The sequence below is a fragment of the Trachemys scripta genome, chromosome 17 (genome assembly GCF_013100865.1).
Source record: "Trachemys scripta elegans isolate TJP31775 chromosome 17, CAS_Tse_1.0, whole genome shotgun sequence".
NCBI lineage: Eukaryota > Metazoa > Chordata > Testudines > Emydidae > Trachemys > Trachemys scripta.
In genome coordinates, this window is record NC_048314.1 from 21,321,156 (window position 1) to 21,345,187 (window position 24,032).

Consider the following 24,032-nt stretch of genomic DNA (forward strand, 5'->3'; position numbering starts at 1 on the left):
CCTAAGAGAGATCTCTGAGAAAAGGAGGAGGACAAGGAGGGGTGGACAGGAGGGAATGGAGGTAAAATAGATGGAGTAACCTTATATTACAACTTCCAGAATCCATTTGTCCAATGTAATTTGTTCCCATGCAGGTAATAAGTGAAAGTCCATCTCTGAAGAGTGGGAGGTGGGTAGGCTGGGGCAGCTGAAGATTCACATAACAATGATATTCTAGATCCCTGACCAAGCCATCAAAATTGACATCTGTTCTAAGACAATGATTGGGTAATGACAGCAGTCATGGTAGGAGGTCTTTTCTTTTGAAAGCTTGACCTCTTTGAAAGCTTGATAGGTAGAAAATTGAACTGGTCGCTGTCTTTGTGTGGTTTGAGAGCTACTAAATTTTCTCTTATTTGGCAGGTGTGTAAATGCCAAGATCTGAGTGTGGCTCTAAAAGTCCTTCAAGGTGTGAACAGATTCATCTGTGGATTCAGAAAAGAGTTTCAGTCCATCAATGGGGAGGTCCACAGTGTTTTGGATGTCCCTAGGAAATCTGGGCATTTGCAGCCAAGACACTCAATGCATGATGATGTCAGTGGAGACAAAGTGAGCTGCTGTGTTGGCTGCATCCAGAGAAGCTTGAAATGATACCCTTGCTAAAAGCTGACCCCTCTGTTATGATGGCCTGGAACTGTTCTCAAAGTTCTTCAAGAAGTTGTTCAATAAAATTGTTGAATTTACTGAAGTTAGCGTGGTTGTATTTCACTATCAGACCTTGATAATTTGTGATCCTGAACTGCACGGTCACTGAGGGGTACCTCTTATGCCCAAAGAGATTGAGAAGTTTCTGGTCTTTATTGTAGGACATTGCTTGCCATGTTCATTAACAGCTTCCACAACTAAAGAATTTGGTGGTGGGTGAGAGAACAAATATTCTGAATTTCTTGCTAGGACATAATATTTCTTGTCTGCCCATTTATAGTAGGTGGTGCTGTGGCAGGAGTCTGCCATATGGTCTTTGCAGATTCTGGTAGAGCTTCATTCACAGGTAGTGACACTGTCCAGAAATGGTGTAAAATATCCAAAAGCTTATGTTGTGACTCTTGAGCCTCCCCCAAAGGAATCTGGAGTGAATCAGCAATGCATTTCATCAGCTCCTGCAACTGGGGTTGAAATCATCCATCGAAGAAGGTGGTGGAGGCATTACAGCCTAATTAAATGATGATGATATGTTTGAGGTGTCACTTTCTTGTCTGCTCTGGCCGCTTGTTCCTCAAAGATCTTCTCTTGGGGTTGAGGAGGACTCAATGGAGCAGAAAAACGTATATCCTTATGCTCATCATCAGAGTAGCTAGGAGCTCTTGAAAACTGCTGGCAATACAGAACTCAAAGTCCCAATATGAGTATTGAGGGGAACTGTAATATAAAGGAGGTGGCATCCAGTGTTGGTCATATCAGTGAGAAGAAGCTCAAAATTGTTTCCCCCTTGCAACTTCCCTCTCAGAATGGATAATCAGGGAGGATGTCTCTTCTATGGTAGGTAGGAAATCCCTGGACGGAGATCTGGGAATCACAGAAATCATCCTCAAAATAGTCCAATGGTGGGCAGACAATGAAGGTGAAGCTAGATGTCTGTCCGATGTGATAGGCACCAGAGAGTTGGGAGTCACTGGTGAAAGATAATGTCTCAGTGACTCAGCAGATCACAGTAACAACAAAGGTTCAGTACGCATTAGCAATGGAGACTCCGTTTCCTCTGAAACAAAAAGGTCACTGAAGTATCTTGTGGTAACAGGTGTATCTGAGCCAAGGTTGAATGAGGCCCTACAACAATTGGCTTTAATACCAAGGTTGCCGACTGCTTTGATAGTGCCTGTCTAGAAGATGGTGTTGGCACCGAAGGTGCTGATTGCTTCAGAGATGCATACTGAGTGGACAGCGTCAGTACTGAAGATGTTGATGGCTTTTGGCGCACTGGTATAGCAGTCTGGGATACCAGTTTGGGTACCAAGGTGGATGTTTCCCGTTTCCTAGAATCAAAATGCTTGGGGATCATAGGCTTCCCAGCTTTCTAGAAGCAGCGTACTTACATTCTCTGCTGGAATTATCATGTCTTATTGGCACCAATGTCAATATTGAAGCATGCTTAGTACTGCAACTCTTGAAGAACTTGAAGTCTTTGATGAGCTCCCAGTATCAGAGCATCATCTTGGAGCCTCAAAGGTACTCTCTCTGGGACCTAAGGTCTCTGAAACAATCATTCTTTGGAGCCTGTTGGTACCTTTGGTAACTTTATCCTGTGAAGATCCCAGCGCATGGGATATGGAGGTCAACGGGGCACTAAGCGCACTTGAAGGCCAGTGTACAAGGGGTCCTCTGAACCAAGATCTGATGCTGGTCTCAGGGCTTGCTCCATCATAAGCAATCTAAATTTGATTTCTCTGTTTTCTCTAGATCTGCTCTTAAAAGAAGTGCAAATCTTACACTTCGCCAGTATGTGGGTGTCTCCCAGGGAAGGCACTGAGAATGTCCATTGTTAATGGAGATGGACTTCCTGCAGAAAAAAGGCAGTGCATAAGGCCTGGGGATCCTGGCATAACAAATGATGACCACCCTTAAGACAGCCATTCAAAAGTGGAGGAGAACAAGGGTGTTCAACTAAAAAAATCCCAGATAAAAAATCCCAGACTAATAAAATAAAATAAAATAAACCAATTGGTAAACTCAACTATATGAAGACTAGGATAAAAAAGGCTAACCTACTGCTAGGCTGAAAGCAGGCATGCTAGATGCTCTGTCTCAGGCCACAGGGCAGCTAAGAAAGAACTGAGGGTGGTTCACTCATGCAGTTCTATGTATACTCTGTATGGCGCATGAAGATGTGAGGTGTGCACACTGGGCCGAACAGGCACTGTTACCAAAAATTACTGATCAAAGGTGCATGGGGCACATGTGCCCTGAAGTGGCACACCCATAGGGACACTACTTGAAGAAGAAGTATACATCAATATAGCAATATTTCACACATGCAAGTTAATATATGGTTGTACAGTAATGACTCCTCTTAGAAAATTGCAGAGGAAAAGGGATAAAGAGAGGACAGAATAATTGAAACGTACATTAATCCAGCCTGTGCATCCGAGACTAGGTTGTGGTCCTGTGTTTATATTATAAAAGAATAACAAATATCAACCATTTTACTGAAGTGCCTTTGTGAATTACGTATTGTTCTGTTCTGAAAGGTAGCAATCAATTATTTATTTGTAAAATTCCTGGAGGTATAGAAGCCAAAGGATAAATAGTATGCCATAATAGCATTGTAATATATTTATAAACAATAGTACAAAGCACAAAAAAATAGATAAAGAGAAGGCACATTCTCTATTACAAAGTTATTGAGGCAAAGTTTTTCAAGAATGTTCACTAATTTGGGGGTTCTCCATTTTTGGGTGCCCAATTTGAGGCACCTAGAAATTGGCGTCTCCAATTGCACACTCCAAATTAGTGAGCACTGTTAAAAATTTTGGCCTAAATATTTAGAACTATGGAACAAATAAGTCGGGGGAGCAGAGAAGAATTTCCATTGCTTGTCTCACTACAAATAAATCACCTGAGGTAATTTAATTATTTTTCTGCTGTCAAAATGTTCCAAAATTGGCCAATATACTTTAGGAGTCACATGACTTAAGACAAATGAGTTGAGTTGGTGTAAAAGCAGGTGTAACTAATGATTTCAAATGGAGCGGCACCTTCTTAGAGAAGATCTATATCCCAAATGACTTCTGCCACTCTGGTCCAGGGAACAGAAGTGGGAACGTAGAGGAAACCTCTCTGTATCCCTTTCATTGCCCATATTGACAAGATCAAAAAAAGGCTTCATTTCTTTAAAAATGTTTGTTTATCCACTTACATTTACTGTTGCTAAGCCAGTGCTACTCCCAGTGCTTACATATATGTCATCATACAAAGGTGCCTAAAGATGTAAACATAAATATGATTTGACATTAAATATAAATATTTGCAAAGTAATAGTTAAGATACTACAATTAGCAGTCAAATAGGTAGAAGTCATACACATCTGATGATCTTTTTTACATTTCTGATTACAAGCAAAGGGCCAATCCCACTGTTCACATTTGTGTAGTCCTACTGAATTCAATAGGACTTCTCATGTAAATAAGTGTTTCCAGGATGTGGTCCTGAATCAGTGAAACCTTTAATCACTTGCTGCATCAACTAAATCTTAGTAGATGAAGACAAAAGTTAATCAAATGCTATTTTTCATAGACATGGTTTCTTTTTTTAAAATGTGTCTAGACTTTATTTCTTTCTAAAAGGAATTTTTTTAAGTTATTAATAAGATTTTTCACTTTTCTAAGGTAAAACTATTCACTCACTTCCACAGTCCTTGCTATGTAATTTTCTTCTGTCAGTTTATAGTGCCGAATGTCTCCATAATTCTTGTAAGCCACCTTGACATCCATGTTCAGTGAAAGACGTTGAACGAGAAGGGAATATTCAGTCAAGGCTTCGAGGGCATTAATTGTGTCCTGTCAAAAATCAGTTAGAAAGAATTACTACTGGAATGGAAACAAAACTGTAACAAAATTGATTATTAAACATTTTACTCAGACACTTATTTAGGAAGACAGATAGTGGTAACCCTAACCAGCTAAGCAGTTTAATAGTGCTTTATTATACTCTTTATAAAACAATAGGATATTTAACACTACCTTTGTGGACATGTTTGTGTAATTTATTGTTTTATTAAAAGTTTGTAAATAAATGCACAGTTGCTGGAAACAGATGTTTTAAAAGTAAGCAAGCTAGTAAATAAGCACAACTATTGCTGTGTGAAATTGCTGTATCATTGTTTTTCACTTCACAGATTGTTTTATCTGCGAAAACGGAGAGTTTGCAAGAATTAGCAAATTTGGCCAAGGGTGACTTTTTGTCAGAAAGCATATGGTAAAACACTGAAATTCCACTAATCATTTTTTAAAAACACAAGTGAATTTTTCATGGGTCAACACGGCTTTTCATTTTTTGTGAAAAACAGTGACAAATTCAGTGTCACAAAATATATTGGTTTTGTAGAAATTTGGGTCAACATGAGTTTTTTCCTGGTACAGTTTTTTCATCTGGCTGTAACTTACATCAATGGAGTAAGCCTGCAGAAATACGAGTAATGATTTGCATGTACTGCTAAGGAAGTAATATTCCTGCAGCTGGAGGTCATGTTACTAACTTCCTTTGATTCCCACCCAACATACAGGACACACAAGTCGTCAGTTTGGCTCATGTACTACCTAAGGCTTCTCTGATTTCATCATTTGAAGAATGAGAGAGAAACATTTAAAAACACACCTGAGTGGAATAAAATCCACCACCATATCTTTGCTCTTCAGCCAACCATCTGACAACCGGATTAGCATAGACTTTGTCCCCACTCAGCAGGGTGGTTAGCAAGGCATAAGCAGTGGTTTCAACAATCTGCGCAGTGCCAGCATTAGGAACATATTTATCTAGTTTAGTGGAAGGATCCTTCCAAAAACGATAAACAGGAGGGTCACCTGGAAGAGTAATAAAATATTAGCGGGGGTTAAAGTAGATTGTAACAGGAGGGGAGCTCTCACCACACGAGCCAAGCTGGAGAGGGAGTACTCCTTAACCAAGTCAGGGAGAGAAGGAGGAGCTCTCCCTCTGTTTTTATCAGAGATGGAGTTGTGCTTCCTTTATGCCCAAAGGCTATTTTAACCTCTGAATATAATGTGACCTGTGCAAAACACAATTTCATTCTCTAATAGGAAAAGTAGACACTATTCCTTTGTTGCTACCTTTGTTGTGAAACAGATGGTGGTAGATTTGTGTTCTGTTGACCTTGGAATAGAGGAGTTTGATGTATTACAGGATATTTACAAACCAGTAACAAGTGATTTTTAACTACCTTACCATTAATTTTCATGTTTTATACTTATATGTTGTACACATTAACAGAAACTAAATATTAAAAAAACGTTAAGATCAGCAACTTGTAGTGGAACTGAATTGTGCATTTTGAAATCAAAATGCTAATGAGGACCACAAGGCAAGAGAATTGCCCGTCTAGGTCCTCTCTGCATCCCATTGTTTTGTTAAGGCAGCCCTAATATCATGTACATACAAATCACTATGACAGTCATCCAGCTTCTTTTACACTATTCAATAAAAACCCTACACTGAATTTCTTCACAGGAGATGAAAATTCTATGGTTATATTAATTTTTTAAAGAAACAAAGAAAAAAACAACAGTTTCCTACCTTTCATAACTGTTGTTGTTTAAGATGTGTTGCTCATTTTAATTCCACTGTAGGTGTGCGCACGCCGACATGCATGGTTGTCGGAGACTTTTGCCTCAGTAGTATCCGTACGGCTGGCTGTGGCGCCCTCTGGAGTGCCGCACTCATGCCGCGGTATATCAGGCGCCGCCGACCCTACACCCTCTCAGTTCCTTCTTGCTGACTACTCTGACAGAGGGGCAGGAGGGCAGGTAATGGAATGGACATGAGCAACATATCTTGAAGAACAACAGTTACGAAAGGTAGGTAACGGTTTTTTCTTCGTCGAGTGCTCTCTCATGTTGATTCCAGTCTAGGTGACTCGAAAGCAGTATCCCCAGAGGTGGGCTTGGAGTTCACAGTCTTGCAGATTGGAGTACAGCTCTGCCAAAACCAGCGTCATCTTGAGCTTGCTGAATCAGCGCATAGTGCGAAGCGAATGTGTAACACGGACGACCAGGTCGCAGCCTGATTGGCACCTGAGCAAGGAAGGCTGCCAAGGACGTCTGCACCGCAGTCAAGTGAGCCATCATGATCGTCAGTGGGGGCACCTTCGCCAACTTATAACAGTAATGGATGCAGGCAGTGATCCATGATGATAGTCACTGGGCAGACACTGGGTGACCCTTCACCCTGTCTGTGACAGCAACTAACAACTGCGTTGACTTACAGAATGGCTTCGTTCTATCTATGTAGAAGGCCAGTACCCTTCTGACTCCAATGAACTCTATGTGCTGGACTGGCGTTAACGTGGAATTTTCACTATTTATTAACAGGCCCATGTCACTGCAGGTGGAACGTACCAGATCGAGGCTCCTTTGCACCTGCTCCGGAGACCTGCCCTTGGTGAGCCAGTCATCGAGATATGGGAAGATCTGGACTCCCCGACATCTCAGGTAAGCTGCCACTGTTGCCACGCATTTTGTGAATACCCTGGGGGCTGAGGACAGGCCAAAGGGGAGCGCTGTAAACTGGAAGTGGCGTCCAGCCACTATGAAATGATTAATTATTTACAGCTAGAAGCACAAGGCTAGGATAGAAGAGAAATCACTAGCCGCTTGCGAAGCCAGTGACAGAAGAACTCTGACTGAACACTATGGGTGGTAAGAAGGAACTGAGAGGGCATAGGACTGGCAACGCCTGATATACCGCGGCATGAGTGTGGTGCTCCAGAGGGTGCCACAGCCGGCCCTACGAATACCACTAAGGCAAAAGCCTCAGACGACCGCACACCTACAATGGAATCGATATGAGCAAGCACTTGAAGAAGAACATGTATTATAACTTATAACATATTTCAATTCATCTGAAAGAATCTTTATGGTCAAGTTCCTCTGTGCTGCAAACTTTGCTTACCTACCTACAGATTATCTACTTCAGTAACAGATTCTTTAGGTTGAAGAGAGAGTTTACTGAGTCATACCTTTTACAAGAGCTTCCTTCTTCAGTGCAGAGAAAGCTGAGCGTGTACCAGGATGGTTTGAATCCATGAGAGCTAAAGCATAAGCAGCTATGGCCAAGGTAAACGTGCTTTGGGCAGCCTGCACATTTTTCAGCAAATACTCTTCTGCTGCATTTTTAGCTTCTTGGATTTTCTGAAAAGGTGAACAGGAGGTTATATGTATATATAGGAAGGATAATCATCTATTGTATTACCAAGACATTATGTATTTATATACAGTACCTTCTACAACCAAATCCCCAGGTAAATGATCTGGTTTGTTCTTTTGCTTATTTTGGAAGCTGCATCACCATTGTGGCTCACTAAAGGCTAAATCACCATGTATATATTAACACTTGACACTGGAAGTAACTCTTATGATAAAAGAAAAGAGCTTTGGTTTGTGGGTGGTTTGGTTTGAGAGAGAATCATAAATCCCCATGATCAATCCTGACTTGCCTCTGGGTCAGGGCTGGGGGGAAGGGTGAAGGAGAAGGGGGAAATCTAAGGACAGCAGAACACAGAAGACGAGACTATGATTGCCTGGGGCCTCATTGGAGAAATGAAAGCATTACATACCTGTGTTGGACATAAATGAATGGCCTTTGCAAGTCCAATAACAGAAAAGGCTGTGAGATACAAAGTTTTTTCTTCAGCTTCTTTAGGCAAAGTACCCTAAAAAAAATCCAAATACGTAAATAAAGCTAATGAGAAACAATGCGGTCAATTGATAAAAAGAATATTTTACAGTTTAGGTGAGGAACTGAAGAAAAATTTATGTAAGAAGTATCAGTTCAATAGCAATTTTATTTTTACACTGAAAAGAAGTGTTCTTTTGTGAAGAGGTTAATTTATTTAAAAAATACAAACAAACAGAACAGACCAAAAATACATGTAAAAGTAATGACAAGCCAATATTTTTTCAGGACTTTTATATCATGATTAGAAAAAGACAAAATACATGCTGCTTTCGCAGCATTTAAAAAGTAACATATAGGTATTTGTAGCTGAAAAATATAGTGAAGTTTGAAAGACTGCGCTACTGTAAAAGTGATTTTAGAAGGAGAGATGTGTGAACATGTATTAGAACTCAGTGAATTATAGCAAAATTATCTGTAAATCTCTGATTCAGCATAGCATTTAAGTACTTACGTGCTTTGCAGAATCAGGGCCTAAAACAGCTTCTGTGTCAAATAATGGAGTACCTTACGGCAACTTCAGCCTTTACTATATGCACAAATAAAACATGTTCACTTGTCATACCTGTAGTTTTACTGGCTGATAACTTGAAAGTTCCTTGAATGACCCATCTGTCATTTGACAATTTTCAATCAGCCATATCAGTGAATTACAAACAGAAATTTGATCCAGAGTAATATACTGACTAACTTGTCCAAAAATCCTTAAGGCAAAAGCTGTCAACCTGTGAAGGAAATGGAGCAAAATATAGATGTTTTGTTCAGTGTGTGTGGTGATTTTTTTTTTTTTTTTTGGGTAATTTAAAATACCAAGATAGATAGAGAGCGCCTATTTAGGCACAAACTTGCATTACTCAAGATTTGGGTTTACTGTATGTTGCCATGGGTCAATTAAACCTTTTTGCAGCCCTTTCAGAATGGCTGGCCAAATGTATGACTGTGACAGGGCACTCTTAGTAGCACCCTGGTCACTGATGTGGCTACAGCATGAAAAAGGCTGCAGGCTACGAGCAATTAAACACTTTCTGTTGGGGGATTATGAGCACCTGTAATCACTGGGCTAATGATGGGAGGATATAAGTGGAAGAAACAGGAAGCAAGGGGGAGCTCAGAAGGAAAGCTCAGGGGGTGACTGCTCCGCACTTTAAGTGTGGGGGGGAATTGTCTGGTTTGTTGGGGAAAGGCGTCTGCCTCTCCACCCCTTAAAGAGGTAAAGAGTGACTTTTGCCGCAGCTGCAGAGCAGTACAGTGTGGGGACACTGACCCATCCCCCCCTTCGCCCCCAGGGGATGGGTATAAGTACAAACTAGACAGGTGAAACCCTCTTTTACCCGAACCGGATGGAGATGCACCCACTCTCCCATCCAGGGAAGTGGTGAAATATCAGTTTGGTCAGGATCTGCTGTGGGCACTGCGTTAGCTGTTCCTTGCTTGGGGGGCTGGGAAGGAATTTTCCCCTCACCAACAGATTGACCAAGGCAGTGTGTGGTTTTTTTTCTGCCTTCTCCACAGCGGGTTGAGGGGGGACTTAGTTAGGGCGAACATGGAATTGGAGTTAAGCTATAATGCCGTAACTCATTATATAAATGTGGGGTGGACATCCTATGCAGATACAGAGCAGGGATACGGTGATCAGATAAAGGGATTAGTGAGGGATTTAAAGGAGATACATGTTGTTAAGGGAGTGGAAACAGGAGTGTTCGGGGCTCCTATGACTGGCATGGCAGGGAGCCAACCCTCCCTCCTTTATAGCCCACCTTAACCCTCATTTGGGGGGGGGTCAGCATTGCAAGGTCCCAGCAGTGGGTTGGCTGGAGACCAGGATGGGAAGGAGGGACGAACTGATGGAAGCCCCCAGGTGTATATTAAAATGATCACGGAATTACCCTTACTGTACATTTATCTGCCAGGTACACCCAGAAAATTAATAATTAAGCTGTGACCTAATTAAAACACATGCACTGTCTCCTGTTCTTTTTCCAATATAGCTGGACTATGAGACTGGGTTGAAGAGTGAAGGCTGTAGGGAAACCTCCTCTTCCTGTAAGATTGCAGTTCACTGTTACACTTGCAAGGAAGGAATAAATACACATCTGGTGGTGAAAAGGTAACAACCTATTGTGTGTGTGTCTGTGAGGCCACATGAGCTGGCCAGGCAGTGAGGTACACTGGGTAGCCACAGAGGATAGTATTTTAAATTAGCATTGTAAAATAAAGTTAATCAAATCTCATGCTGCAGTGTGTGAGCTGATCTCTACAGAGCACAGGAAGATGATTTTTCCTTAAATATAATACTGTACAATAGTCTTGACGTATTGTGGGAGATTTTCCACCCTTCTCTGAAGCCATCAGCAATTAGTCACTGAGAGTCACTTCTTCCTTTAAATACTTAGGCAAAAATGTTGCCCATGATCCATTAGTGGAACTAACAGTGGCACTGATGGAGTACTGTGCACAGATTAATGGCAATACAAAATATGGCCCTTAAACATTAGTCACTGTGAAGACACAGGACGGAATCAAACCTTTCAAATCCACTGTAATAAAATCATTTTAACTCACCAAGTGCTAGATGTCCCGTCTTTCCACATGGTGTACGAGAAGTCTCTGTTTCTGAATGACAGGATGCTTACAATACCTAAGATATACATAAAACAGACAGTGTTTCTGAAGCACTGATTTCTATTCAAATTACGCTTCTTCACTCAGAAGAAAAATTAACCTCTCCTGGATCACTGGCCTTTAATTGTTTTGTTTCTAAAAAAGCAGCAAATGGTTAACTTCCAACTCAAAGAGATAATATTAAATTATGCTAATTGTGCATATCAACTAAAATTTTACTGCTTCCAAATAAAAGATCATATTTTATAGGGTGTACAACATAGGTGTCAGTTCTTCAAGCAATTTTGTAGTTCAGCCACTACAGAAACATTATGTGAAACATAGCTAACCCCATAGTTTTAGTTAAAAATATTTTTTAAAAATACATTAGCTTTATTACATTTTCATCAAATATTAAACATTAACTTTCCTATCCAACAGTACCTACAAGTCCTTAGAACTTTCAAATGAAACCAGAAATTGGAGACCACATTTTTCTACCTTCTTTCATCTTCCTCCTCATGGTAACTCTTGATGTTATGGTTTCAGGGCCAAGTAAATTCCAGTTATCGGACTTTTCCAGGTAGTGAAAGACATAAAATATTGGAGCAATACTCATGAGCTCTGCCTCTGCACTGCCCTTGGGCAAATTAGTAAGAAACTGGACACCTTCACGTTTGAGAACAGCAGAGATTACCTCACCCATAAGCTGTCCTGTGAAGAAAAACAACATGGTTAATTGCTGCCTCAGAAATACTGTACAGGCATAACTCTTATTGACTTAATTGGGAGTTGTGCAAATACATCTGAGGGTAGAATTTCGCCCATAATATTTAGAGCTACTGTAATCATTTTCTATTAAAATCTATTAATAAAGATAGGATTTTAAGCCAAGATAATTTCTAAAGAAAAGGCTGGTCTAAATAGCCTTTTCTCAAAAGTGAGAGAACCTGAGAGTATAGTCAGGTGGGTAGAGCAGAAAAAAAAGGAAATTAAGGAAGAGAGCAAGCACGTATATAGAAACTAAATATAAAATACTGCATAAATTTCATTCCAATTTACCTTTTATACTCACAATCCTGTCAATTTTCGTTTTGGGGACCAGATCTAATGGTGTCCTGTGTCGAAATTCTTGTCGTCTTCTCATTACACCTGCAATTGGAAATAAATACATATATATAACAACATATTTATAGCTTTACCTATGTAGTTGCAGAATTTAGATCCCAGCAGCCCTGCTGGGTCAGATTTGAGGCCATAGCTATTTGCCAATTTAGCAAACAAACACAAAAAATCATGAAAACTAGAGTTGGGTCTAAAATCCAGATCCAAACAACTCTAAACTTTGAAAAAGTTCAGATCCAGACCCTAATTCCATAATGAATTAAACTAATACTTTAGAAAAGTTCTAATCTTGATCAGAATTTTGGGGTATAGATTAATCTCTGATTAAACTGGATTATTTTCTATTCCAGGGAAAGCAGCACTTGGTAGTTGGTTTTCCTGCACAACTAAATTTAGAAAAATCTCAAAGTCTGCATGCCATATAAGATATGAGTAAATGTTCCTCTAACCATTCCAATTAATCAAAATGGCTAGCTACTTTGAAAGGGACTCCATTACTGTGTGCTAGGGCATGCAATTTCACAGTAGAGATATGTGAATGTTGTGCCATGAAGAAGAATTGATTTTGATGTTTGTCTGAGATTGCAGAGTAAAAGAGCAAATAAGAAGATACAAAATCACTTTCCGTACCATAAACACCTTGTGGATCCAGAGAAAAGCCTGCATGAAGTTCTCTTTTAATACCTTCTGGCTGCAATCAAGATGAGGCCAAAACTAAGCAGTACATCAAAGTACTTTGTTTAATTTAACACATTGACTAAAGCAATAATTTTAAAATATCATACAATCAGACACACATAATCTTTGTCTAATTCTCAGTTTAAAGGTTTTATGTTGCTGCTGCCAAACATTTGTTTTCAAAATAAAATCTTCAACCAAAATTAACAACCAATGTAAATAAAGTTTATGAGAACTATAAAACTCTAATAAATATATCTTTACAATAAATGTATTTAAGGATTTGAAGAACTGATGCAAACTACATCATCAATATTCTATACTCTATTTGCTTATTTTAAGTCACAAGCTACACACATCATATTTACACCTATTTGCTTGCTAGTTGTCAACCACTGTAATCCATACATTTAAAAAAGTAAACACATAAGGGCCCAATCCTGAAGTTGCATCATGGCATAACTCTCAATGAAGTCAATGAGAGTTTTATATGTGAAAGGACTGCAGGATCAGGCAAATATTTTATGCCTTTATATACACATCAGAATAGAGATTGTTTAACAACAGCTGCTACTGATAGATTTGTTAAACAGAATGACAAGACTATTTGCAGGTGTATTATTTGTTATTTTACAGCACCCAAAAGAATGATAAGCACTTTTTAACACAAGTAAATTACATATGATCCCTGGATTTCATAAGTCATGTTCATATTCTGATTTCATATATTTATAAAATACCATCAATTTATTATGACTGAATCTATTCAAAAAGAGCAAGAGTTCTAAGGAAGGTTTTGGTCTTACCACCACACGCAATGTTTTCACTAAAACTTCACTGTTCTGTTCAGCCAACAATGTAAAGTTGATTGTATGAAGACCTAGTTCCAGAGGGAGTATTCTGAATGTAACTGATGCGACAGAATAGTCACCTAGATACTGATATTTACAACTCTGTAACCCTTGCTGAGCACTTGCAGAGCCTTTGAACAAACAGATTCCATCTCCAACTGTTGCTTTAACACAGAACTGAAACATCAGAGAAGATTTAAAAAGATTAAAATAAATGTTACATTGAGTGTTAGATTACACTAAACAATTTTACTATTGTTAGCAATGTGTAAAAGTGATTAACTTTATTATTATTAAAAAGAACAGGAGTACTTGTGGCACCTTAGAGACTAACAACTTTATTTGAGCATAAGCTTTCGTGGGCTACAGCCCACTTCGGATGCAATTATTGTTATTATTTGCATTATAGTAGCGCACAGAAGCCCTAACCAAGGATCAGGGAGCCATAGCGCTAAGCATCGTATATACATTTGCATACACTTTTTCTCTGCAACATTTTTCTGTAAAATTTCACTGTTCTGTTTCAGTGTATTTTTCACCACTAAAATTTTGCTTTTCTATTAAATCTCCAGGCAACATTATTTATTTCCTTTCAAAAATGTGTAACCAAGAAAACCACCCTCCATTTGAAATTTCAAACTCAAATTTTGAGCAGAAACAGAAGTGTTCTATTATTTATTTTTTATTATTTATATTAGAATAGAACACAAAAGTTGCTACGTAATTTCAAAACACAGAGGAAGATGCAGTCCCTATGCCCCAAAGAGCATGCAGTTTAAAAAGACAGGCAGACAAAGGGTAAGGAAAAGGGATACAACATCCAAGCAAGGAGATGAGGGTGATAACTGGGACATCCTATTAGTACAGCAGCCATCTTTAAAAAAATTATTTTGTGCACTGTACTTTTACATGAGAGGAGAAGGTGGATGCTACAGAAAGAGAAAACTTTATTATGTTGCTGAATGCTTCTGCTGCTACTACTGAACTGACCCCTTCTTTCCTGTCCTGTCCAAGATTCTTTCTACCAAACCTAACACTGTGGGCCCTCCAACATGTAGTCTGTGCCTGACCAGCGGGAGAGAAGGACTAGAATAGGGAGTGAAGCAGAAAGATGCAAAGATTAGTGCATTTCTTGATGTACAAAATTGTTTATTCTTCAGTCTTAAAGTTTTTTCCAGATTTGATCCAGAGCGCTGCCCTCTCAATTCAGGAAGCTAATATGTAGAAACTCCATCCATGATTATATTCACTAGAGTCCATTGGTAGCTGGCTTCAGAATTCAGTGCAAGTCATTTCATGTGTTTGTTCCACTTATGCCATTTTGGCTTCCCTTTTTCACCACCTCCCATTGAGAACTGGCTAGGCCACACACCAGGATATTCTACAAGCACAGCTATTGTTTCTGCCTGGGTGCAGAACTTTCAAACTGTGCCCAAATACAATGTGATGGGCGCTATAGGAATAAAATAAATTAAATTATGAAGTACAATGCTGCATTTTGTAACAATTGGAGAATCCTGACTCATGCATATTGACTGGATACTTGCAGAAACAAATCCTTTGTCAGTTCATCATAATACTGTACTACATATATAAAATTCAGAAAATCCACAAATTACCATCGTTTTGGAATTTCTGTAGTTGTAAACAGATCCTTTTAACTCAATTTGTTCTCCACGCACAACAGAATAAGGTATATGCATGCTCAGGAAAACATCTTTTAAAACCTGCACTTGGAGTGCATCAGCAACACATATACCTAGGAAGAATTAAAAATATAATAGCACAATATGATATAAGCAGAAGTACACATTTGATGCAGACTATTCTCTCATTCCAAGAAGCAGGTCCATATCACTCCTCACACCCATGTCACCTTTCTGGTTTCCTATCAAATTACAAAATCTACTATGGAATTGTCAGCTTGGGTTTTCTGAAATCATCAGGGACTCCCTCCACTTTCTCTTTCTGAGTTGCTATCTGCCTAATTCCTTGTGCTCACTCAAGACCTCCTACTCTGTCTTCTTCTCAGTTCTCTCCTTCCTAGTGCTAGGATTTTCTCTTTCAGCTGTACTACCCCATCTATTACAAACTCTCTGCTCCTCCCTTTCTTCAAGCAATTAAGTCACTTCCTCTCTTGAGATCTTATTGTGGAATTTTCCTTTTCTCTTTAGCCTCCTATATGACAACTGTAAAACAGAATCGCAGCCAAGGCAGAAGTATTAACATTTTTTTAAATTTTTAACTTCTGAGAAGTACATAACAAATATTCAAACAACAAGCATATTGAAAAAAATATTAAACTACATGACATGCTTTAAAATCCGATTACTCTGATTATGATCTTTCTTTCTGGCCACCCAAAATTAATTTCCATGATGCTTTTGCATAAAAGATTCTCACAGATTCCTAGCATCAAAAGTTGATGCTTTATTCCATTTGACAAATAGGATTAGAAGTTTTCAGATGGTGTATAAAATTGGTTCTGGTGCTTACAGTTTTACAGATAGTGGTAAAATCACGCCAGAATTAAACAAAAAGTAAAGACAAAAGAAGGTAACCAAAATATGACAATTTTAATGTATGATATTTCATGAACCAACAGGGCTAAAGAATAGCACTCTCTTGCTAATAATACATAGTATTAGTTTCTGTTCCTGGCGTTCCAAGAGATAGCTGGCCAGCAAACAGATAGGCCAGGATACTTTCAGCATTCCAAGCCTCTAGGATCAGTTTTCCCATGATACTGATGGTCAAGGGGAAATGTTCAGCTAAATTATATATTAGTGGGGAAGGAAAAGAGAATCTTGGATCTCTCAAGACATCTAGATAGACCTATGTGTAGTGCTGAGGAGGAGCCGGTGGCCATGGTACATGTAGGTACCAGTGACATAGGGAAGGATAGGAGAGAGGTCCTGGAGGCCAAATTTAGGCTGCTAGCTAAGAGATTGAAGTCCGGGACTTCCATAGTAGCATTCTCTGAAATACTTCCAGTTCCACACACAGGCTAGTTAGACAGCCAGAACTGCAGGGTCTCAATGCGTGGATGAGACGATGGTGTAGGAAGGAGGGATTTAGAGTTATTAGGAACTGGAAAAACTTTTGGGAAAGGGGGAGCCTATACAGGAAGGATGAGCTCGACCTAAACCAAAATGGAACCAGATTGCTGGCACTTAAAATTAAAAAGGTCATAGAGCAGTTTTTAAACTAAGGGCTGGTGGAAATCCGATAGGTGCGGAGGAGCACGTGGTTCAGACAGCGACATCTGTTAGGGGAGGATCTGTTGATGGAGATTCTCTATGTCCTAGTAAAGAGGAGAGGATGGAAGATGATAAAATATGAGTAGGATCTGATGAGAAACAGTCAAATGAAAAAAATCCCATTCAATTGCATCATGTAATGACAGACAGCTAAAAAGTGACAAGTTTTTAAAGTGCTTATTTACCAATGCTAGGAGTCTAAATAATAAGATAGGTGAACTAGAGTGTCTCGTATTAAATGAGGATATTGATATAATAGGCATCACAGAAACTTGGTGGAATGAGGATAATCAATGGGACACAGTTATACCAGGGTACAAAATACATCGGAAGGACAGAACAGGTCGTGATGGTGGGGGAGTGGTAGTATATGTGAAAGAAAGCGTGGAATCAAATGAAGTAAAAATCTTAAATGAACCGAACTGTACCCTAGAATCTCTATGGATAGTAATTCCATACTCTAATAATAAGAACATAGCAGTAGGGATATATTACCGACCACGTGACCAGGATGGTGATAGTGACTGTGAAATTCTCAGAGAGATTAGAGAGGCTATTAAAATAAAAAACTCAATAATAATAGTTGAAATCCCCCATCCCCATATTGACTGGGTACATGTCACCTCAGGATGGAATGCAGAGATAAAGTTTCTTGACACCTTAAATGATTGCTTCTTGGAGCAGCTAGTCCCAGAACCCCAAGAGGTGAGGCAATTCTTGATTTAGTCCTTAGTGGAGCACAGGATCTTGTCCAAGAGGTGAATATAGCTGGACCACTTGGTAATAGTGACCATAATATAATTAAATTTAACATCCCTGTGGTGGGGAAAACACCACAGCAGCCCAACACTGTAGCATTTAATTTCAGAAAGGGGAACTACACAAAAATGAGGAGGTAAATTAAACATAAATTAAAAGTTACAGTGCCAAAAATGAAATCCCTGCAAACTGCGTGGAAACTTTTTAAAGACACCATAACAGAGGCTCAACCTAAATGTATACCCCAAATTAAAAAACATAGTAAGAGAACCAAAAAAGTGCCACTGTTGCTAAACAACAAAGTAAAATAAGCAGTGAGAAGCAAAAAGGCATCCTTTTAAAAGTGGAAGTTAAATCCTAGTGAGGAAAATGGAAAGGAACATAATCTCTGGCAAATGAAATGTAAAAATATAATTAGGACGGCCAAAAAGGAATTTGAAGAACAGCGAGCCAAAGACTCAAAAAGTAATAGCAAAAAAATGTTTAAGTACATCAGAAGCAAGAAGCCTGCTAAACAACCAGTGGGGCCACTGGACGATGGAGGTGCTAAAGGAGCACTCAATCACAATAAGGCCATTGCGGAGAAACTAAATGAATTCTTTGCATCAGTCTTCACGCATGAGGATGTGAGGGAGATTCCCAAACCTGAGCCATTCTTTTTAGGTGACAAATCTGAGGAACTGTCCCAGATTGAGGTGTCATTAGAGGGGATTTTGGAACAAACTGATAAACTAAACAGTAATAAGCCACCAGCACCAGAGGGTATTCACCCAAGAGTTCCGAAGGAACTCAAATGTGAAGTTGCAGAACTACTAACTGTAGTTTGTAACCTATCATTTAAATCAGCTTCTGTACCAAATGACTGGAAGACAGCTAATGTGATGCTAATTTTTAAAAAGGGTTCCAGAGGTGATCCCAACAATTACAGGACGTTAAGCCTGACTTCAGTACCGGTCAAACTGGTTGAAACTATAGTAAAGAACAAAATTGTCAGACACATAGATGAACATAATTTGTTGGGGAAGAGTCAACATGGTTTTTGTAACGGGAAATCATGCCTCACCAATCTACTAGAATTCTTTGAGGGGGTCAACAAGTATGTGGACAAGGGGGATCCAGTAGATATAGTGTACTTAGATTTTCAGAAAGATAAGAGGGAAGATCCTCTCAAGGACTGGTAACTGGTTAAAAGATAAGAAACAAAGGGTAGGAACAAATGGTGAGTTTTCAGAATGGAGAAAAGTAAATAGTGGTGTCCCCCAGGGGTCTGTACTGGGACCAGTCCTGTTCAACATATTCATAAATGATCTGGGAAAAGGGCTAAAGAGTGAGGTGGCAAAATTTGCAGAGGATGTTGTGAAGGCCAAAACTGTAACAGGGTTCATAAAAGAACTAGATAAGTTCATGGAGTATCGGTCCATCAATGGCTTTTAGCCAGGATGGACAGGGATGGTGTCCCTAGCCTCTGTTTGCCAGAAGCTGGGAACGGGCAACAGGGGATGGATCACTTGATGATTACCTGTTCTGTTCATTCCATCTGGGGCACCTGGCACTGGCCACTGTTGAAACACAGGATCCTGGGCTAGATGGACCTTTGGTCTGACCCAGTATGGCCGTTCTTATGAAAGGAAAAATGTCTTGCAAAAGAAAACTAAATCCAAAAGCTCACTAATTATTTTGGTTACCCTTAGTGAGGCCCTAATGCTTACCTTTATCTGAAATGCCAACACCTTGTATTTCCCATGTAGTCAGAGAATCAGGCAGAGTCACTGAAAGGGCCTTTGATCTATATTACAAATGGTTTTTGAGAGTTAGTAAATTTTATAAATTATTATTATTACTTTGTTAATACCAACAATTGGCTCAGCACTATACAACACACAGGTAAAGACAGCCTCTGCCCAGAGGAGTTTGCAGGGTCAAAGATTCAGGTAAGCTGTACAGGAGACCTAGAGCTGTTGACTTAGAACACTGAACACATTTTTGTCTGATTAGGCTTGGTATTGGTCGGCCTTCCAGAAATCAGTGAGTTTTTAGAACTAATATGAATAAAAGGAGAGCTGGGGCCTGACACTCTAGGAATAGGTGGTCAGTTTCCTGCACAGGGACATAATGGAAAAAAATGTCAAGGGGAGTCGGGCCCAGCCCCACCAGAGATTGATCATCTACCTTCCAACTGAGTCTGATCAAGTGAATATAAAAGCCAGCAAGTGGCTCAGTTGGGGAGAGGAACTGTGGAAAGGAGGGTGATGCCACAAGCTGGCACTGAATGGAAAGACATACAAGGAAAGGACTTTGGGATCCAGCAGCCTACTTTGGTCAGAGGAATAGCTTTGTGTTCATATTCCTGGAATGGGGAGACAGGCCACTAGCCTACAGTTCTTATAGTTAAGGGCAGTATCATAATGCATATGCACAAGAGGATAGAATTTAAGTTGCACAGACTTAATTCTGGCATTTCCTAACTTTGGAGTGCTTTGTTTTGAAACGTTAATATTCTCTTAACAATATTTTTAAAAATTGAATAAATATACAATTCTAAAAAATGATATAAGAATTCAGATCATGGGAGGAGGGCAGGAAAACTAAAAAAAAAATCTCTTAAAAAATATGGTCAGTCTAAAAACCCTGCAAATTCATAGCAAAGGTATTTGTCCCCTTTTGAGTCAATATGAACCCTCTCCACCGAGGGTATGTCAACACTGCAAGTGTAATTGTAGCACAGGCAGGCACACTTGTACTGATTTTAATCTAGCTAGCATGGGTATGCCTATCCATGCTTCAATTACACCTTCCACGAGGACTGAAGTAGGCAGCATGATCACTTCCCTCAGTCAACAGTAGGGGAGTGAATTAGGGATTCTTTCTCTGTATTGAGAAGGGCTTTCAATAAGAGATGGATATCCTAGTTCAGAAAATGGGGCACCTGAGATTCTAGGCAATAGCTGAGCTCTTGCAAGTCAGATGACATTAAATGGTTCAGAGTATAGTACCCTGGAGAAACTTGGTGGACTTCCCATAACCAGCTTTCAGGGAAGTAGCTTCGAATCCCTGGCTTGTCCAATCCCAGTAGAGCCTTAAACCCTGAAAAGGAGAAACAAATAAAGCAATTCAGAGATTCCTAAGGCTTTCCACTCACAACCTCAAAAATCACTGTTTTTGACTTCTGTGATCATACAGCCTAGAATCTTTGCTTCTGTTTTTCTTGTAAAATTAAAATACAAGAAGGCTGTCATTATCCTAAAACAACCATATACACCCTCATAAATGTATGTATAAATTCACAGACAGTTTGAAACTTACGCATTCTTGCCAATATTAAAACTTTGTGGGTCTCACTCTCCCGTAGTTTTGTTGCAAATTCACAGCAATCCTTGAATGCTTTTATGCACCTAAGAATACTCTTAATACGCCCAACTCTTTGATCGCAAGTCTCCCTGAGAGGAGATTCTTTTACTCCAGCCATACAGCACTTCCGAATCTCTGGATGCAAATATCTGGATGCTGAAATAATAATAAAATATCTTACATAATCCCTTCCTTGAGATAAAATACTTTTAAATGAATGGCTGTAACTGGTCATACTGAAGTAAATTTTCAATCATGATAAAGGTGTAGCTTTCAGGAAGAAATTAAATTTGTCATTTTAAAAATCCCAGTGTTCAAAGTGACCTCTCCATATTATTGTGAATCAAAATTTTAAAACAAATAAGGAAAAGGATGGAAATGACATTTCAAAAGAAAAAGTCAGCCACAAAAACAATAACCATGTTTTTCTCCCTCTCAAGGCCTATGTTGCACGAATTGGTGGTCTCAGTCCAATCCTTAATGGATCGTATCCATATTAGAAATGCCAGCAGTACAACTGGCAGACCTGTGAGCACAGAAGCCAAAAATTAAAAGAACAAAAGCACTCTTCCGCCCCTACCAGTAGGTCAAGGTTGGGACAGATTGTCATGTTGTTAATTTGTATTGTGGCCATGATTCAGCAAGGAACTTAAGCAATTGCTTAAATTTTAAGAATGTGCTTAAGTCCACTGACTTCAAGTGAAGCATGTGTTTAAGAGCTTTTCTGAATTGGGTTCTCTGACAAAGCTGAACAATGACATTGCAATCTAGCTCTTCTTGTGCACACTCAAAATTTAAACCCTCATATTTCTCATTTCTAAAGTACAGCCTCTTTTTTTTCATATATTCAAACAAAACTTTTGGAGCACCTTTGTTTTGTATTTCCTCTTCAAAGCTGGATCTTCTTGGTCTTACAATTGCTTTACAACTTTCGTCTGTTAAAAAAAAAAAACCAAGACATGTTATAATATTTTTTCCACTAATTTTTTCCACTAACTCATCCCAGAATTAAAATAAACCAGTGAAAGTACATTATAGGATTGATCTGTGAATTTGGCAAGTTTTGTTTTGCAGAACTACTAACTGTGGTATGTAACCTATCATTTAAATCAGCTTCTATATCAGATGACTGGAGGATAGCTAATGTAATGCCAATTTTTTTAAAATGGCTCCAGAGGCAATCCCAACAATTAAAGGCCAGTAAACCTAACTTCAGTACCGGGCAAACTGGTTGAAACTACAGTAAAGTAGAAAATTGTCAGACACATAGATGAAAAAAATTTGTTGGGGAAGAGTCAACATGGTTTTTGTTAAGGCAAATCATGCCTCACCAATCTACTAGAATTATTTGAAGGGGTCACCAAGCATGTGGACAAGGGGGATCCAGTGGATATAATGTACTTAGATTTTCAGAAAGCCTTTGACAAGGTCCCTCACCAAAGGTTCTTAAACAAAGTAAGCTGTCAAGGGGTAAGAGGGAAGGTCCTCTCGTGGATCAGTAACTGGTTAAAAGTTAGAAAACAAAGGGTAGGAATAAATGGTCAGTTTTCAGTATGGAGAGAGGTAAGTAGTGGTGTCCCTCATGGGTCTGTACCAGGACCAGTCCTGTTCAACATACAGTAACTCCTCACTTAAAGTCATCCCGGTTAACTTTGTTTCGTTGTTAAGTTGCTGATCAATTAGAGAAAATGCTTGTTATAAGGGAGCATTGCGGAACTTTAAACATTATTTGGCAGCCGCCTGCTTTGTCCACTGCTTGCAGAAAGAGCAGTTCGTTGGAGCTACTGGTGGGGGCTTGGAACCAGGGTGGACCGGCAGCCCCCCTATCAGCTCCCCACTCCCCTAAGTTCCCTGTGCAGCAGCTGCCCAGCATGCTATACATTGCCCAGCAGTTCAGCTGTCCCTCCCCCCACTGCCATGTGCTGCTTCTGCCCTCTGCCTTGGAGCTGCTCCCAGGAGCCTCCAGCTTGCTGTGCAGAGGTGGGGGGGGGGAAAGGGGTGCTAATGTCAGGGTGTTCCCCTCCCTCCTTCCTTCCTTTCAGGGCCGGCGCTTCCATTTAGGTGACCTAGGAGATCGCCTAGGGCACCAGGATTTGGGGGGGGGGTGGCAATTCGGCGCCAGGGGGTCCTTCCACGCTCTGGGTCTTCGGCGGCAATTCTGCGGCGGGTCCTTCACTTGCTCCGGGACCTGCTGCCGAAGTGCCCCAAAGACTGGGAGCCCAGAAGGACCCTCCCACCGCAGAATTGCTGACGACGACCGGGAGCCCAGAAGGACCCCCGCCTAGGGCGCCAAAAACCCTGGCACTGCTCCTGCTTCCTTTACCCCATCTTCATAGAGATGGGGACGGGGAGGACACATGACAGGGCTCAGGACAGAGGGAGCTTGCAGCTGCTGTCTCAACTTGCTGATCTACTTAAAAGAGCAGTGTACTTAGAGTGGGCTCAGCATACTTAAAGGGGCAATGCGTGTCTCTCTCACACACACACACACACACAGTGTATGTCTCTGTCTCTCTCTGCCATGCTGTCTCCCCTCCCTCCATTCGTGTTGCCTTGTAGAGTGCAAGACTACATTAACAAAAATGTGTTAACCCTTGAGGGCTTAGTCGAGTGCTAGTTCATCATTTAGCAGTTGGCATTCCCTGGGAAATATCCCACTCTCTTCCACCCTCTAACTTCACCACTCAACCAAGCTTCACTATCATCATTGCTGTGTACAGTATTAAATTGTTTGTTTAAAACTTATACTGTTATATATAGAGGGGGGGGGGGGGATTAGGTTCCAGGGAAACTTTTTTCACCAGAGAAAAGTCTCTCTCTCTATATATATAAAAAGAAGAACAGGAGTACTTGTGGCACCTTAGAGACTAACAAATTTATTAGAGCATAAGCTTTCGTGGACTACAGCCCACTTCTTCGGATGCATAATAAATTTGTTAGTCTCTAAGGTGCCACAAGTACTCCTGTTCTT

General features: G+C 40.0%; 1 protein-coding gene across 2 annotated transcripts in view; it reads right to left on the reverse strand.

The window, feature by feature from the left end:
* Window positions 1-24,032, reverse strand: part of C5 (complement C5) — a 60,715-nt gene that overhangs the window by 7,901 nt on the left and 28,782 nt on the right. For both annotated transcript variants that reach the window (XM_034793434.1, XM_034793433.1), the window contains 16 exons: window positions 21,931-21,996; window positions 21,017-21,217; window positions 20,707-20,797; window positions 19,423-19,499; window positions 15,314-15,453; window positions 13,650-13,871; window positions 12,796-12,856; window positions 12,103-12,192; window positions 11,542-11,754; window positions 11,002-11,077; window positions 9,005-9,164; window positions 8,321-8,416; window positions 7,724-7,895; window positions 5,350-5,555; window positions 4,380-4,532; window positions 3,893-3,955 (listed from right to left, as the gene is read on the reverse strand). In XM_034793434.1, coding sequence (XP_034649325.1) covers window positions 3,893-3,955; window positions 4,380-4,532; window positions 5,350-5,555; window positions 7,724-7,895; window positions 8,321-8,416; window positions 9,005-9,164; window positions 11,002-11,077; window positions 11,542-11,754; window positions 12,103-12,192; window positions 12,796-12,856; window positions 13,650-13,871; window positions 15,314-15,453; window positions 19,423-19,499; window positions 20,707-20,797; window positions 21,017-21,217; window positions 21,931-21,996 — 2,087 coding nt within the window. The remainder of the gene's footprint in view (window positions 1-3,892; window positions 3,956-4,379; window positions 4,533-5,349; window positions 5,556-7,723; window positions 7,896-8,320; window positions 8,417-9,004; window positions 9,165-11,001; window positions 11,078-11,541; window positions 11,755-12,102; window positions 12,193-12,795; window positions 12,857-13,649; window positions 13,872-15,313; window positions 15,454-19,422; window positions 19,500-20,706; window positions 20,798-21,016; window positions 21,218-21,930; window positions 21,997-24,032) is intronic.